The following is a 15005-nucleotide window of genomic DNA, read 5'->3' on the forward strand; positions in this document are numbered from 1 at the left end:
CAAATCTGATATTTATGATATGAAAAACTGCATTAAGCTAAGCCTAGTGATCTGATAACCAGTAAATGTGTGTGCGCCTGACTTTCAGTGGCGGATCTGAGAATATCTCAAAAGTTCAGACTGCGCTCGAGGCACGGTGTCTGACGATGGCTGTCATCAGTCTGACAGTATCTCACTCACACTCAGTGTAAAGGACGGAGAGCAAGAGTGGCACAATGATATGTTTATTGAGAGGCTTTGGATAATAGAAAAGGTGGTGGCTGCAGCTGGAATGTCACAACCACTGACAAAAAAACATGGGAAATGAACTCCCTTATCTAGACACACGCACGCGCAAACACACACACTCACATTCCTCACATCCACACCCATCATTTTTAAGAGAGAATAAACTTACAGCAATGCACAGGACAAGACGGTAATCACAGTTTCTACAAGCTCATTTCTACATGAAAGTTTCACAGTTACACATATATGAGGGAGATTTTCTTCTTAGGCACGGCAAAAGCAATAAGATGTGTATCTCAGCAACAACAAAAATAATGATAAAAATAAATTTTGCACATGTCATAACCTCAGGGGCCCAGATGGACCGAATGTTTACACTGGATTTGAGGTGGGAACATCTTCTATTTGCAGCCCAAGAGGACAAAGGAGGAACTGGTATAAGGAGATGTGCAATAAATGTGTTTTTGCTTAACTAGTACCAGAGTAAGGACTCAGTTCATCTGCTTAGCCCCGTGTACACATCTTTATATTATCACTCTTCCTATACATATACACATTTAGGATTTGCAGAACTCAGGACTGGAACATTTAATATAAATGTTATCCCAGGTCAAACAGAAAAATGGCTATTAGAACATTGTCTACATACAGCTCCACTGGTTCAATGTCCAGCGGTGATAACGACCTTGAAATAATCATATACGAGTAAATCACACACAGACAATATCACAGACAGTTACTTGAGCTGTTTTTGTTAGGGGTTTTTTGCTCTTTTTATACATTTGCAATTCATGTTCAGAAAGTTCACTGTGTTGTCCTGTCTGTGTCGAATGCTTCAGGAGTACGCTAATTATATAACAAGGTAATCACTGGTAATTTAGCAGCCATCTTCTGACACACTGAGAACACCAAGAGAGACCCTCACTCTCCTCCTCGCTCGTCTTTCGAAAACCTTGTGCTCAGATAGGTCGGGCATGTCCGTGACACTCTCCCTCTCAGGTTTTAATACATCTACTGTAGCAGCTGCACTGTAAAGAACAGGATGGCTCTTTCGACAGGATGCAGCCCACACTGTAGCCACTGTAACGCTGATTAGGAGTAAGCTGGAGTTTTCAGTTGTGTGAAGGGAAGCGAGCGCATTTGTTCCAATGGGACTAGGTTTGGTTGTTTGTTATTCTGTTATTTAGACAGTACTTTACAGCAGCCTAGGGGAACCACGTGGTCAAACAAGGAAGCACTGAGGCGATAAACAGTTTGTTTCCAAGCTGTATGACAATGCTGAGTAGAAGATACTTCAAAGCTGAAGAATATTGCTGGCATTTAGAGTCAATTCTTACATAACTGCTACAACTGGAAAAAAAAGACTTCAAGCTGAAGAGATGTTCTGGATTGTGATTTTGTTTTTCCAAATAATGTTAAAAGCTGAATTGAATTTGTGTAATCGAATCAAAGTCCTCAATACCAAACCCTGATTGGTTCACTGGAATCAGCTACTCTCATTCAAATGAGGTAAACCTGCTGGTGGAAGTTTTTCCAGTTCAAGAAAATTGGCCTGGTTGGACAGATTTAAGTTATTCTATAAAGGGAGCCAATCAGGACCAAGTTAAGGTGTGATGCGTTTGACCGTAATTATCAGGTAACAACGTGTAAGTTGTTTAAATCGATAGCCAAATAATCTAGTAATTCACGGAAACTCAAGATTTTTCTCTACGCTTCGTTATGTTTGACTTGCCACTAAATAATGAAGAAGAGCCTAAACCAAACAAACATGTCAGCTTAAGTTAATTAAACCTAAAGGTAATTGATATAGTGTTATATTGTCATTCAACAGCATTTGAAACACACGACCAGCCGTCTTGACCTGTCAGGTGATGTGAACTCTCACACAAGTCATAAACATGGGGAATGTTCTCCATCTCTACCATCCATCCCGTATGACATGAACGCAGCATTTGTCTAAAGATGGAGATCCAGTGTCTGCATTTCATCACTACGAGCAAACAAGGCCTGTCCCATTTCAAAGGCTCTTCCACAAAAGAAACGCTGCCTTTTTTACCCCAAAGGAGGACACATCTGGCCCTCAACATTCAACAACCCCACTGTGTGCTGATCGATGGTTCAACAGAGCATTCAGGCAATCTTCGTCATCTCATAAAGTCATGTGATCACGTCATATTTACCAGGTACTTATGTTAAGGTGATCTATCACATCTCATGGACTAGACCAACGAACAATAGGTTGTAAATAAAGGAAGCCAGACATGAACTCCACTATTTGCAGCATGGACATGTTAATCACAGGGCATTACAAATAAATGGAAGCAATTTGAATATATTTACCATTAACCTGCGCCACTATGCGCCAGGTGTTCATTGTGTGTTAAACATCACAGCTCATACTGTAAACTCTGTTGGCAACATCCTATAATAAAGTTGAGCTGACACCAGATGCACCATTAGTTTTTATCTCTGAGTCTAGACCGTCATCTCATTTAAGGGGGAGAAGCAGGTTCAGCCTTTTGTGGGCCTCATCCTTCAGAGGATCCAGCCTCTGAATTGGGACACATCTTCAAACTGCTTGAAAAATAGGGTGAAAATACAACTTTACATTAACAGTGTCTTTTTATACATGCAGCCAGAGAAATTTTGATAAATTCCTGATATATGGGTAACTTGAAGCTGGTATCTTTTTCATTTATACACTTCACACGCTCTTCCCTTATTCTATGTCTGACTCTGTGCTACTGGCTGAATTAGCTAGCACAGTGATACTATTGCTTCACATACGGCAGATAATAACGAACGCTGGATGCTCAGTGGCAGTATTCAAAGCAACAATATGCACATACAGCCAAGGGATGGCATGTGGAGAAGGATTTTAGCCTAAACTTGTTAATTTGAGATAAAAACTTTTCCTCTTCACAGCTAAAATTGTTTATCACAGTGGAGATGGCATTATGGCGCACAGTGTATGTATGTGTATGTATTTTCCGGCCTGATTACCAGACGTGTTTGTTTGCTGTGTGCTTGTTTAGATAAGCCTCTGACTGGATGTACTGCTTCCAATGTTTCTGAGTGAGTGTGTGTGTCAGCTCAGCAGATGGAGTTTGATTCTCACCACTGGGAAATCTCAATCCCAGAATGCACTGGGAGCTGTGCCAAATGAGGAAGCAGCAGCAGCAGCAGCAGCAATAGGGAACCAATCACAGCTTGAATACTGAAAAAAAAGAAAGGGGCTTTCCCTCTCTCTCTTCTTCCCGTTGCTGTTCCTCCAGGACTGGCCATTGTTGTGCTATCCATCAACATGAACTGGCTCTATAGCATGAGTTAATTCTTAACTCACAGGCATAAAACACACACACACGTTATCACAGACACAGCAAAACCGATTAACACAGATCACAAAGGAAAATGGGGACATAGCGAAGTGGCGGTTGGTTCCCCATCTTTCCGTTTTTGTTTCTGAGCAGACAAAAGCAAACAAAAACGTCGGAAATCTTGGCTTCAGAAAATGACAACAGCAAAAAAATTGAAAACCTAATCACTCTCTGGTCTAAAGGGGGAATTATTCCAAATTTAGGCCTAATTTTACATGGATTCTCTGTCTTTTTTTAATTTCCTCCCAAATCCCCTAATCATTCAGAAGGAACGTCTTTTGTTGGATCGCTGAGCAGTGGAGAGGGAAAGGGAAGAGGAGTTGATAATGTTTTCCCAGCATCTTTATGAGACCGGCAGAATTCACCTTTTCTTTTTAAAAACGCAGCATATCACACACCTACCAGCAGTTAACATGAGGATTCAGTACTAACCAGTAAAAGCACACAAATGTCCTGAAAAAACAAAGTGCTTCCAGGCAAATGAGTGGGATGGCAAGACAATCTGAGAAATCATCGTGATGTGTCAAAGTAAAGTGATGACATCACATTCCCCGCCACGGCAAGGCGGGTTCAGATTTGATCATTGTCATGGTGCATGAATGTGTGTGTGTGTGTGTGTGTGTGTATGTGTGTGTGTGTGTGTGTGAGGACTTGATCGACGTGATTTTGAAGCCAGTATACTACGGCAAAATACATCTTTTGAAATGAATTACTTCTACGCACAAAAAGTGTTTTAATGTCTGCCTAGATTTAGATATTTAGTATAGAAGAGCCTCGGAAACTGCATTTACTTCACTGAGGGACAATGAACTTCTTCACTGACATCTCGACTAATGACATTAAGGCAAAGTGAGGCAGGTGTCATTGCAGGTTTTTGAAGATTGACACTGTGGAATGATATCTCTGGCCATATCGGATGTTAGCTATGATCAGGGAATAAACTTGTGACCAGAGACGGATGACAACTGATATCTGTTTATGACTAAAGGTCAATATCAGTTACTGCCCAGTTTCTACGACAGCAAAATCATATAATCGATATTACCCTCGAGTGTGTTTGTACGTGTATGTAAATGTTAGATTACTCGTAGTGAAAAACAAAAACATTTTCCATCTCCTGTAGCCCGTCTTTGGCGGGTATAGAACAAAAAGGGAGGTCTTCACTCCAAAAATAACCAATCACAGTCCAGCAGAGGATTGTGAGATTGTCAACATAAATCACTACGAACGCCTCGATGTGAGGTATGGGCGGAGAGAAAATACTGACAAAAAGGGTGAAGGAGAAGGTGGCTGGTTTGCCCCGAGTTAAGGGTCTTTATCTGATGTTTTCTTTGAGGTTTAGCCCAGTTAGCCGTCCTTTAGTCCCATGCTACTGCTGGCCCAGCAACTGGAGGCTGGTTTCCCATAGGCTCAGCTGCAGCTGGGGGTCAAAGGTTGGTGGTGTTGTCATCTCCCTGCGCCCATTGGCCCAGTAGCCTCCTCCGCACTCCCCCTCCAGGGCGGGTGACAGAGCAGTGTACAGCACAGTGGCAGCACCCTCTGCAGGAGTCTAAGGAAAACGCAGAGGTACATATAAATATACACATATGTACATTTAAAAAAAAAAATCATTGCATACAAAAGGTACGCAAACATCAAAAGGAATTGGAGCGACTGCAGGATGACAAGTTCAACAACAAGTTATCACTGCAACAAACAAGTAACGTGTTGGGGTGTGTGCGTGTGTATGTGTGTGTATGAATGCCAGAGGAGGGCTGATGTCACTGTATGTTAGCGTCAGAGAAAAGAAGGCTCAGGGTGTGTGCCTGTATGTGTCTGCATGCATAAGTGTACGTGGGCGCAAGTGTTAGTGTTGATGCATTTTAACAATGATCTCAGTGTCAGCTGTGAGACCAGGAGCAGGTTTCAGAGCACAGAGGGGATCATCACATCCTGCGAGCATCAACAGCACACTTGCATACTGTGTGTGTGTGTGTGTGTGTGGGCGCCTATGTGTGTTGTAGCGCTTCACAATATATCCAAACAGGAATTTTAATTGTTCCTCTGAATGAATTATTTTGCTTGCATTGCTACATTTTTCAGCACTAGCGATGATACAGGCAAACACAACTTGTGCTTCATTATTCATGTTGCTGTTGGTAATTTAAAGGTCTGTTCACGCGCTTCCTCAAACGCTTTCTGTGAGAAGAAAAAGAACATCTTGTTTCCATAACAACAGGCCACTCATTTCATTGCTGATTACGTGTGATTACTTAGGACTTCCCAGTTGCGCTAAAAAGGCTATTAATCTTGATATACCAGTTTAAGTTATAGTTCTGGTCATGGTTTCCTTCACCCAGTCTCTGTTGGGTCATGAGCAGAGGAGGGATGACATCCTTATTTGTTCTTGTTTTTTTGCCCAGTGTCATTATGTCTTACGTGTTTTGTACCCCCGCCAGATGTATTAGCCCATATTAACCCGAGAAACAATGTCACAAAACACTATTCCACACTATACAACCTTTATTATATAATAAAATAATCCATCCATCCATTATCTATAACCGCTTATCCATGCAGGGTCGCAGGAGGAAATGTTTGGTTTTAACACACTTCATAGTGTGGTCATAACTACAGTTCAAGGACAGATAATATGCTTTTGACCTTAAGGGAGAATGTAATTTGTTCTGATTTCCACAATATACTAATGTCTGATCATGCCGCCATCGCTGTAACATTCTCCCCGTTTTGGATCTACACAACACAAAACACTGGAAGTTAAATAGTACTTTGTTATGGGACGAGTGATCACTGTTGTGTTTTATTCTGTTTCATCTATTCAGATGGTGTGGGAGGCTTTTGAAGTTACAGACTGGATTATCAGCCACGCTACAGCCAGGAATAGGAAGATATGTGTAAGGAAACATTATTACTGCTCACTAGGGGGGACTGGCAAGCTATATCGCATGAAGAAACATTATTTGCACAACAGAGAGTTTGATGATGAAGCAGGCAAAATGTGCGCATGAAGAATAAGTCACCGGTTTTTCGCCATTCATAATTTTGATATAGTAAAAATATTGTTCAATACTACACAAGTCAGAATGTAAATACAGTTACAGTTTCAAGGTTTTCAAGAACTGATCCCTTTCCTCACTTTACTATATAATGGCATTATTAAGTTAACTAGTCAATGTCGAGTTCTGCTGTGATCTTTGTTGCCAAAACCAGGCAAAGACTTATAAGATGATGAATAATTTTTGTTCACTAAGTCTGTTAAATAATGATTTTAAAGTTCAAAGATGCTTACAATAGGTCTTGAGAGAGTGGTTTAACCTTCGACTCATGTGGGTCAAGTGGGTTTCATTGCTGGCTGCCTCACCTCTAGTACCACGAGGAGATTTTTCATATAATGTCAAAAGAGTCGTCAGTTCAGCATCTGTCGCTGGCAATATATAGAACTATATGAAGCAGGTAAGTGGGGCTGTTTGGAGCAAAAGCTCTTTGCAGAAAATAACAAATACATTTTGCTCGGCTCTCTGTGGTACCTTCCTAAATGTAATATCAGTAACCCCTTAATTCTTCATTCATGTGACCTAACTAAAGAGCTTTATTTACATAGTAAATTGCTTTCTGATGGCAATATCATTGAATTGAACTAACTGAAAATTCATTCTCCATCAAGGGTGATGCCATGACTAATTTATCTAGCACGTTTCTCAGTAACAACAACACACATACTTATTGAAAACTGAGAAAACCAAATAGTTTCAACCTGGAGAACCGGCATAAAAATTATTTGGATTTGATATTAGCCATCTCAAAGATACTTGTACTCTGAATTATTAAGTTAAACAGACTTTCTTTCAGTAGTTTTTTTTGTCTTTCCCTTGTTGGATTGTTTTGGTGCATTGCTTGCTGTTTGAAAAAATATGAAATTGAGATCCTGAAAGCATGATTTACATGCTAACCCACGACGACTACTTTCTCCAGATATTGACTGCATCATGCAGCCAAAAGATGCTGCTGGTTTGATCAACCTTTTGCATACTTTATATATTTTCTGTCTAAAACTGTCAGTGTCTGTTCAGATAAAAAATGCTGCATGAGAACACACCACATTCAGATTTTCTATAACACAAAACCTCACATTCATTCGTCCAAGTATTTCTTTTAAATTAGTCTGCTCATGAATTTTTATCTTTTTTTCCTTTTTTGTAATTCTTACTTTTCATGCTAGTCTTTTAGAACAACCTTAGGAGAACAACAGATGGCATTTCACTCATAGACTGTATATAAGAAGTGGACGTAGTTATCGTGACGTCACCCGTTGGTTTGTGGACTGCTGTTTTGAAGCCTCGAGGCTGATAGGGCGCCGCAGTGTTGATTTTTTGCAACACCGGACATGACCATATTTGGACGAGACGGTGGAGCTAACGGCCGTGTGTGGAGCTAGCTAGCTTGCTTAGCCATCTGTAATTCACGTTAACTGTCATTTTAACTGGGCTGACAATTTTGTCTAGCGAACAACAGTCTTAAAACTAAATGTACTCACCAGAGAAAGTGAACAGCCAACTCCTACTAAGCTTTTTCAACGGCGCGGGATAAATTTACACAGTGCTGTGGGTACGAGTCACTCTAGCCTGATTGATAGGTCGCCATGGTAACATAAATACACACATTAGATTCACAAAACATCAACATATAGAGTCCGTTGGTAGCTGAATGGTTACAGTGCATACCATACTGCAATGTTATTTTTGGAGGGCAAATAATTACTGTTCTTTATTGTAGATTTGCACCAAAAAGTATATTTAGAGTATGATCCTAATTTAATTTAGGTTAAGTTTCTAGTTTTTAGTTTCTTTCCTTAGTTATTATTTATTTCTTATCTATCTCCTTGATTGTTCTTAGGTTGTTTGTTTTTTGATTTCTTTTTATCTCTCTTTATATGTTTTAGCCTTTGGCTTTGCAGGCACCAAAATATGATGGTTTGAGATTAAAAAAAGGTGTAAAAGAACAGAATCACTGTTTGTGTGTTTGTGTATGTGTTAATGATGACATGCATGAGTTTGTGTGATTAATGTGTTTGGGTTTGTTGGGCAGTATGACCTTTAGGTCATGCTCGGGGGCAAATGGCCTGTGACAATTGTGGTTTTGGGCTCAAACACGCCCACACGTCTCCTTCCATTAAAATCCAGGGACATTAACAGCAGCCTGCGGCCAGGGCTTTAAGCTATGCAAGAAACTTTTAAAATACAACACACAGTGAACAGCCTGTCTTGATTTTCAGTAGCACTTCCATTTTCAGTGATGTGGATAGATTGTGCATCTTGTATAATAAAATACTGAACAATGTCTGTGCTCCAGTTTGTTGTTTCAAGTTAGCAAACTGTACAGTTACTGTTGCTGTGCTTCATTACTGCATAAGATTTGGAGTGAACAGTAGATCTGTTGTTTCCTTTCAACAAAAAAAAAACACTTGGTTTGCAAATCTTTCAAAGACCTTGAGAAAACATTCTCAAACACTTGAGATAAATAAATAGACATTTTACATTTTAGACATGTACATTGGACTCAATTAGCAGAATCCTAACAAGGGCAACAGCATCATCAAGTCATCAACATTAAGGCGTCCTGGAAAAATCTATATACTCTAACTGTTTAGTTAATTGGGTTTATTTTTCAAGGATAATTATTAATCTGCTTTGCTGTCTTGCAGGATGACATAAATATAACATTGCCTCTGTGTAAATAAAGCAGATAAAAGTCAGGACAGTGTTGTACCTTGAAAAGCAAGCGAGCAATGGCACTCTGTGCCAAGCAGATGGGAGTCCAGAGGTGGCAATAAAGAGCAGTGTCCACCATGCCAGGATCCACAGCACATGAACTCAGTGGGAAACCTCCACGCTGAAGCTCCTGGTGGAGGTGGGAACTAAATAACAGCTGCGCCTTCTTACTCTGACAGTAAGCAGCATGGGCTGAATAACACTCGCTGAAAAGAGTGAAGAAAAACACAGTCAGACCATGTGCCTGTTTAAATATAACAAGGATATATGACAGGTAAACAGCTGTTTCTCAGTTTTGTTCAGTTCATTCCAATCAACATTTGCCACATTAGGTAATAGTTTTAAAAACATGTAAGAAGAACTTGTTCTGCTGAAGTGGAAACTTCTTCAGACTCAGTGTGTCCAGTCCAACTTCTGCCACCTCTTAAAGTCACAGCAACAACAGTTCAGACTTGCATATGTACACACGCTGATGTGCATCATCTACAGGGAAGGAAAGTATTTGCAATTTCGACACCTGGAAGGCAGTGACTGCTACACTGCAATTTGTCTTTTCTAGTATCTTTTGTTTGTCTATGTACCTGTATGGGAATCTAAAGCTAATCTAAACGCGCAAAGTAATTAAAATTTTACTTCGGTGTCATGGAAATTATTAATCGTTGATCCATTGAGTCCCTATAATATTATACTGATATCATACTGTATGTGTATGATATGACACATCTGTGAAAAAAGACTGAGTATTCGATATACATTTGATGATAATGATGTTCCTTTTTATCATTTTATTTTTATTTTAGCTAACAGATGGTGTAAAGTGTAAAACCAGGAATGTATAAAATAAAATTAAACACATCTGCAAGTCGAAACTGTTGCTGCTATCTCTTCCATTAGTACTGGTGGGAAACTCTGAAGCACAGAGGAAAAGATTTGTATGTGCAGCATTTACCAGACGATAACTTACGAAAAATGACTTGCACTCAATTTGTAATCAGCATGACATTTTGAACTGAAATATTTATTTTAGTTTAATATATAGTAGTATAATTAGTATACTATAAACTGCTTTATATTTTATATTTTTATATTTTGTGAGAGAGGGGGTACCAGCTATTTAGGTCATTTAGTCTCATCTCGCCGATGCTGTGGGCAGAGGAGGAGACGTTGACCACGCGGGAAAAGCAACCACATTTCCCAGAACCCTTCAGTGTGTCCAGGAGCAGCCAGGTCAACAGGAAGTGGCCTAGGTAGTTCACGCCAAAGTGCTGCTCAAATCCATCCTCAGTACGGCCCTCAGGAACCAGCATGACACCCGCTTGACACATACACAAGCATTTAAAGCACACAAAAATATATTTTAGTTTTTGAAGTTTGAATGTTTTCCAAATATGGTGCGTAACACCTATAAGAACTAGGGCTGCATGATTTGGAGCAAAAGTCATTTTGCGATCATTGTGGATGATATTGCGATTTCGATTCAATTATAATGGAACAAATGGTACTATGAGTCTACTTTCTTGATTATCAAGGAAAATGCACAAATACTGACACGAAATGAGTATTTCTTGAACATAGTTAAATGAATGTCAATAATATTCTGTTAGTATAACGTTAATATATCAATTACTATATTCAATATAATTTAATATAATAGTATAATATTTTTATACTATAATCATTATAAAATGGCTTTTATTTGTTAAAGCTAAGTACTAACTTGCCAACAATCATATGGTTCAACAGTGTAAAGTTTGCTGTAGTACGTCAAACTTTTTTAATGTCCTGTCCCATCCAGGCCTTGATCGGTCGGTTGACAAGAACACTGACAAGCACGTCAGCTTTATGAAAAGTTTAACATGTTAAACAACAAAAGGCACTGATAAAGATAACTAAATGGACCGCAAGCCAAACTTAAACCTTCCTTTTCTTCTCCCTATGTTCTTCTGTCTCACTGCTTCAGCCGCTCACAACATGTCTCTGTCTCTGTTACAGAGCGACCGGTGTCGTGCCACCGGCATTTCTCTCGGTGCACCGGTGGCGAGTCCGACTATGTTTTGAATGATGGAGCACATGCACTGTGTTGATCTCCCAGTACTGTATGTAAGCAATGTTTCAGTGAGCTGACTTTAAATCCTTTTCAATACAGTCAGGTGGCAGCCTCTAAATTACATGGCTGCGCAGAGGATTTCTACTTTTCACACTGAATTCTATACTCTATGCATGTACAGTACACCACACATGGCAAAAAAACATGACACCTCCATTACTCACCATTATTGATCAGGATGTTTAGCGGCAGGTCCCGCTCCTTGAAACTCTGGACGAATTGACGGACAGACTGCAAAGAGGCTAGGTCCAGTCTCGTGAACTCCACTGGAATGGACACACACATAAAACAGAGTCGCACACATCATAGCCATTGTAAACGGATTATTTCTGCAAGCCGTTTTGGTGGTAAGACATCAAAGACTGTATTAATCATCTCTTCTAGCAGGCTCAGTGGTTTCTTATACCACAATACTGGCAGCGCTACGCTTCTGTTGCTCCAGCTCATTATATCAAACCTAATACTTCTTCCCGAGCTCCATCAAAGCTTAACACACCATTATATCAGGTCTAATGTATGATAAGACATAGGTAAGAAAGCAGTGCCCAGGAGCTGGTATCGTCGGAGCGTGAAAGTGACTCTGTGTGTGTATACACATGCAGCAAAATTACTTTGGGGATGCTGAACACGGAGTATACTTAGAAATTTGGACAGGCACACATTTCTTGCTACTTAGCACAGTATGGAGAGTGTTAATGGTGAAGCAGCACTATGACTGTAATATCTGCAGAGGTATAACTACAGACTGTGTTATGACAAGCTGCCTGCTTGATGTTGCGTCGAAGAGCACTGCCACATTTGCATTTGTGCTGTGCTGCTTTCTATAGCCAAAGTATTTCCAGTTCATGAACAGAGTGAACTCAATAATAAACACAGTAAAATATAATAAGATGCCCCAGCTCAAGAGTGATTTTGAAAAGTTTTTAGAGTGTCTCTGACAGAAGGAGGGAACTTTTAACTAAGATATGATGTTAAGCTGACCCTGTTGCTAAGCATGATGCTCTCTTTTATACAATGTCATTGAAAATCCTAGAAAGGCTCTTTTAAGATTTGAGAATTAAACATGAAAATCCTTTTTGATGTATATGGGCATGATGACTTCCAATAAAATAAAACTTTGGTGTACTCAATATTTCCGTGTTCACAAAAGGGTTCTATAGACTGGCAAATACACAATTTGGCTTTCATTCACTAAATATCGTCTGGCCAGGTCGCTTTATATTTGGACTTCTTTTTTTTTCCCTTTTCTGTCTCTATATGTTTTCTCTTTTTATTTACTGTTGAAATAAATAAAAGTAAAGATGTTAATCTTTCTTTTCCCAACAGGCTCTCTGTTGATAGAATGACCTTCCCAATCCACAGCACTGTGTAGTCACTCCTAATCTTAAACAGTAAACTGAAATCTCATCTCTTCGAGAAAAGCTTTAAATTGTACCTCCAACCTACATCCTCCTGAGAATGCTCATTTAATTTCTCAGCTTTTCTCTAAGGGACAAACATATTGGGTTTTTTGTTGTTGCAGTTGTTTTTTTAAATTCAAGCTCAGGGAGGAGACAAATACTGCATGTATTATGTCAGGTACAAGACAGGGGGAAAACAAAACAGGAAACTATTCTTGGATTGCATGCACACCTCCAACCTTACTATCGCTCATGATTATACAACACATCTGTACATATTCCCATCAACACACATGTATAAATATGTAAATATATATATCCATAAGCAGTCTAAAAATGTAAAAATACTGCATGTCCTATTCTTAACTTTTTTTAAAATCTAAAATAAAACACATGAAATGGCACTGGTTTGCACCGAACCACGAAAAACAACAATCCCTCATCAAAAACAGAAAAGTACATAAATACAGTGTAGCAATATACAAATATCCAGAATATAAAACTCGATTTACTGGATGAGGTTCCCTTGTACTGTGCTAGTGTGTGTAATGTTTGCAACAACAGCCTTATAATACACAACGGTGGCATTGTTTTCATCTTTAACATATTCTGGATGGGCAGGTGACAGGGGTAATATTCCCTATCACAGTATCAGTGTGGGATAAACAGTGAGAATGTAAACAATGAGAATGTAAAATGATAAAACCAGAAGGTCACCCATGCTGACAAGTATGCCTCAAGTTGCATTAAGCCTCGGGATGTTTTACTTGCTTGCACCCTGCTTTTTTAATAATACAGGCAAACCCTTAAATGCACGGATTGCACAAATTGGGGTTGAACCACATCTGAATGTGTAAATATACTTGGTTCCATTCCTGTTGGGCTCTGAATTACTTTTTTAGTGTTTGACAAATCCTTTTCAAATAAAAAGCAGCTGCCAAAGTACCACAACACGAGTGCACAGCCATCATACACAATGTAGACCACGTCATTCAAACATCAAGAAACTAATATATCCCGACTCCAGTAAGCCTGTAGAGGGTCAACTATAATAAAGGACAGGAAAAGAGAGAGAAGAGCAGCAGGAAGGAGAGTTGATGGAGCTGATAAGAGGAAAAAGGCGCCATGACGTTGAGAGTGCAGCCATCCCCGATGAAGGTCTGATAGCAGCCTTATCTCCAAGCCATGCCACTCACCTCCTGAGCTGAGTGTATTTGTGTTCAAGACAGAGAGAAGCAGAACGGAAAAGAAAGACAGAAGCAGAGAAAGCAAGTGTGTGCATTTGAATGACCCTAAGCACAAGTATATCTCCGTGTGTGCACTTGGTTTATATACCAACAGGCAAATGTGCGCCTGTGTGCACATGTGCATTAGCCAGAGAACAGGTACATCAGTGTTTCTGTGTGCCATTCCTCAGTCAGTCCTCTCCTGTCCTCTTGAGTGGGCTCCCTTGTGGCCGGGTCCTTACAGACAGGCCAGTCATATCTAGAAAGCCCACTGGGAGTGAAATGTCATCGGTCCGGCACCATTCTGACGCTGTCAGCCCTCAATTAAGACCCCAGGATCTTCTATAAAAGCTTGGCTTTCCCCACTAAATAGCCAAAGACACTTGACTATGTTTTTGTTACAGAGGAACTATTTGAAACTGTCGACAGGAACTGCCAGACACACACATGGTGTTCATGCATTGAGAGTCCCCATTTCTAATTTATCATCATTATCAATTGAGCTGCAAGTTAAATTAAACTGTGAACTGCAAATGAACAATTTTGAGTTAATGTAACAGCAACATTCGTGTGATTCTAGTTATATTTGTTAAAGTGGCAAATTGTTTCAATAAAGCAGTGAAAGTTAGAAATTTTCTACAGCATGCCAGTTTGTTGAGTTTATGATATACATATAAAGCCAGGTCAACAACCATAAAAATCACACATTCTACTGTTGTTCATAATATGGGTCATTATTCTGTGCAAATAATTCGCTTTTTATGTCAATATTTTAATAGTTTTCATGATTTAGCTGTCTTATCTTAGAATTTGTCATTTAAAAAGGGTTTATAAATTGTCAGTTATTTCTTTTTTTGATGCACTGCTACTTTCCACTATTTCAAATGGTCTAAAACCTC

General features: G+C 39.5%; 1 protein-coding gene across 1 annotated transcript in view; it reads right to left on the minus strand.

Annotated features, from left to right (window-relative positions):
* Positions 1-208: 208 nt before the first annotated feature.
* Positions 209-15005, minus strand: part of LOC123973858 (dehydrogenase/reductase SDR family member on chromosome X-like) — a 34919-nt gene continuing 20122 nt past the window's right edge. The window contains exons 4-7 of the mRNA XM_046054208.1: positions 11645-11746; positions 10481-10688; positions 9372-9579; positions 209-5154 (exon numbers count right to left, since the gene is read on the minus strand). Of these exons, the coding sequence (XP_045910164.1) occupies positions 4975-5154; positions 9372-9579; positions 10481-10688; positions 11645-11746 (698 nt within the window). The 3' untranslated portion in view covers positions 209-4974. The remainder of the gene's footprint in view (positions 5155-9371; positions 9580-10480; positions 10689-11644; positions 11747-15005) is intronic.

This window comes from Micropterus dolomieu, linkage group LG07, assembly GCF_021292245.1.
Source record: "Micropterus dolomieu isolate WLL.071019.BEF.003 ecotype Adirondacks linkage group LG07, ASM2129224v1, whole genome shotgun sequence".
Taxonomy (NCBI): Eukaryota; Metazoa; Chordata; class Actinopteri; order Centrarchiformes; family Centrarchidae; genus Micropterus; species Micropterus dolomieu.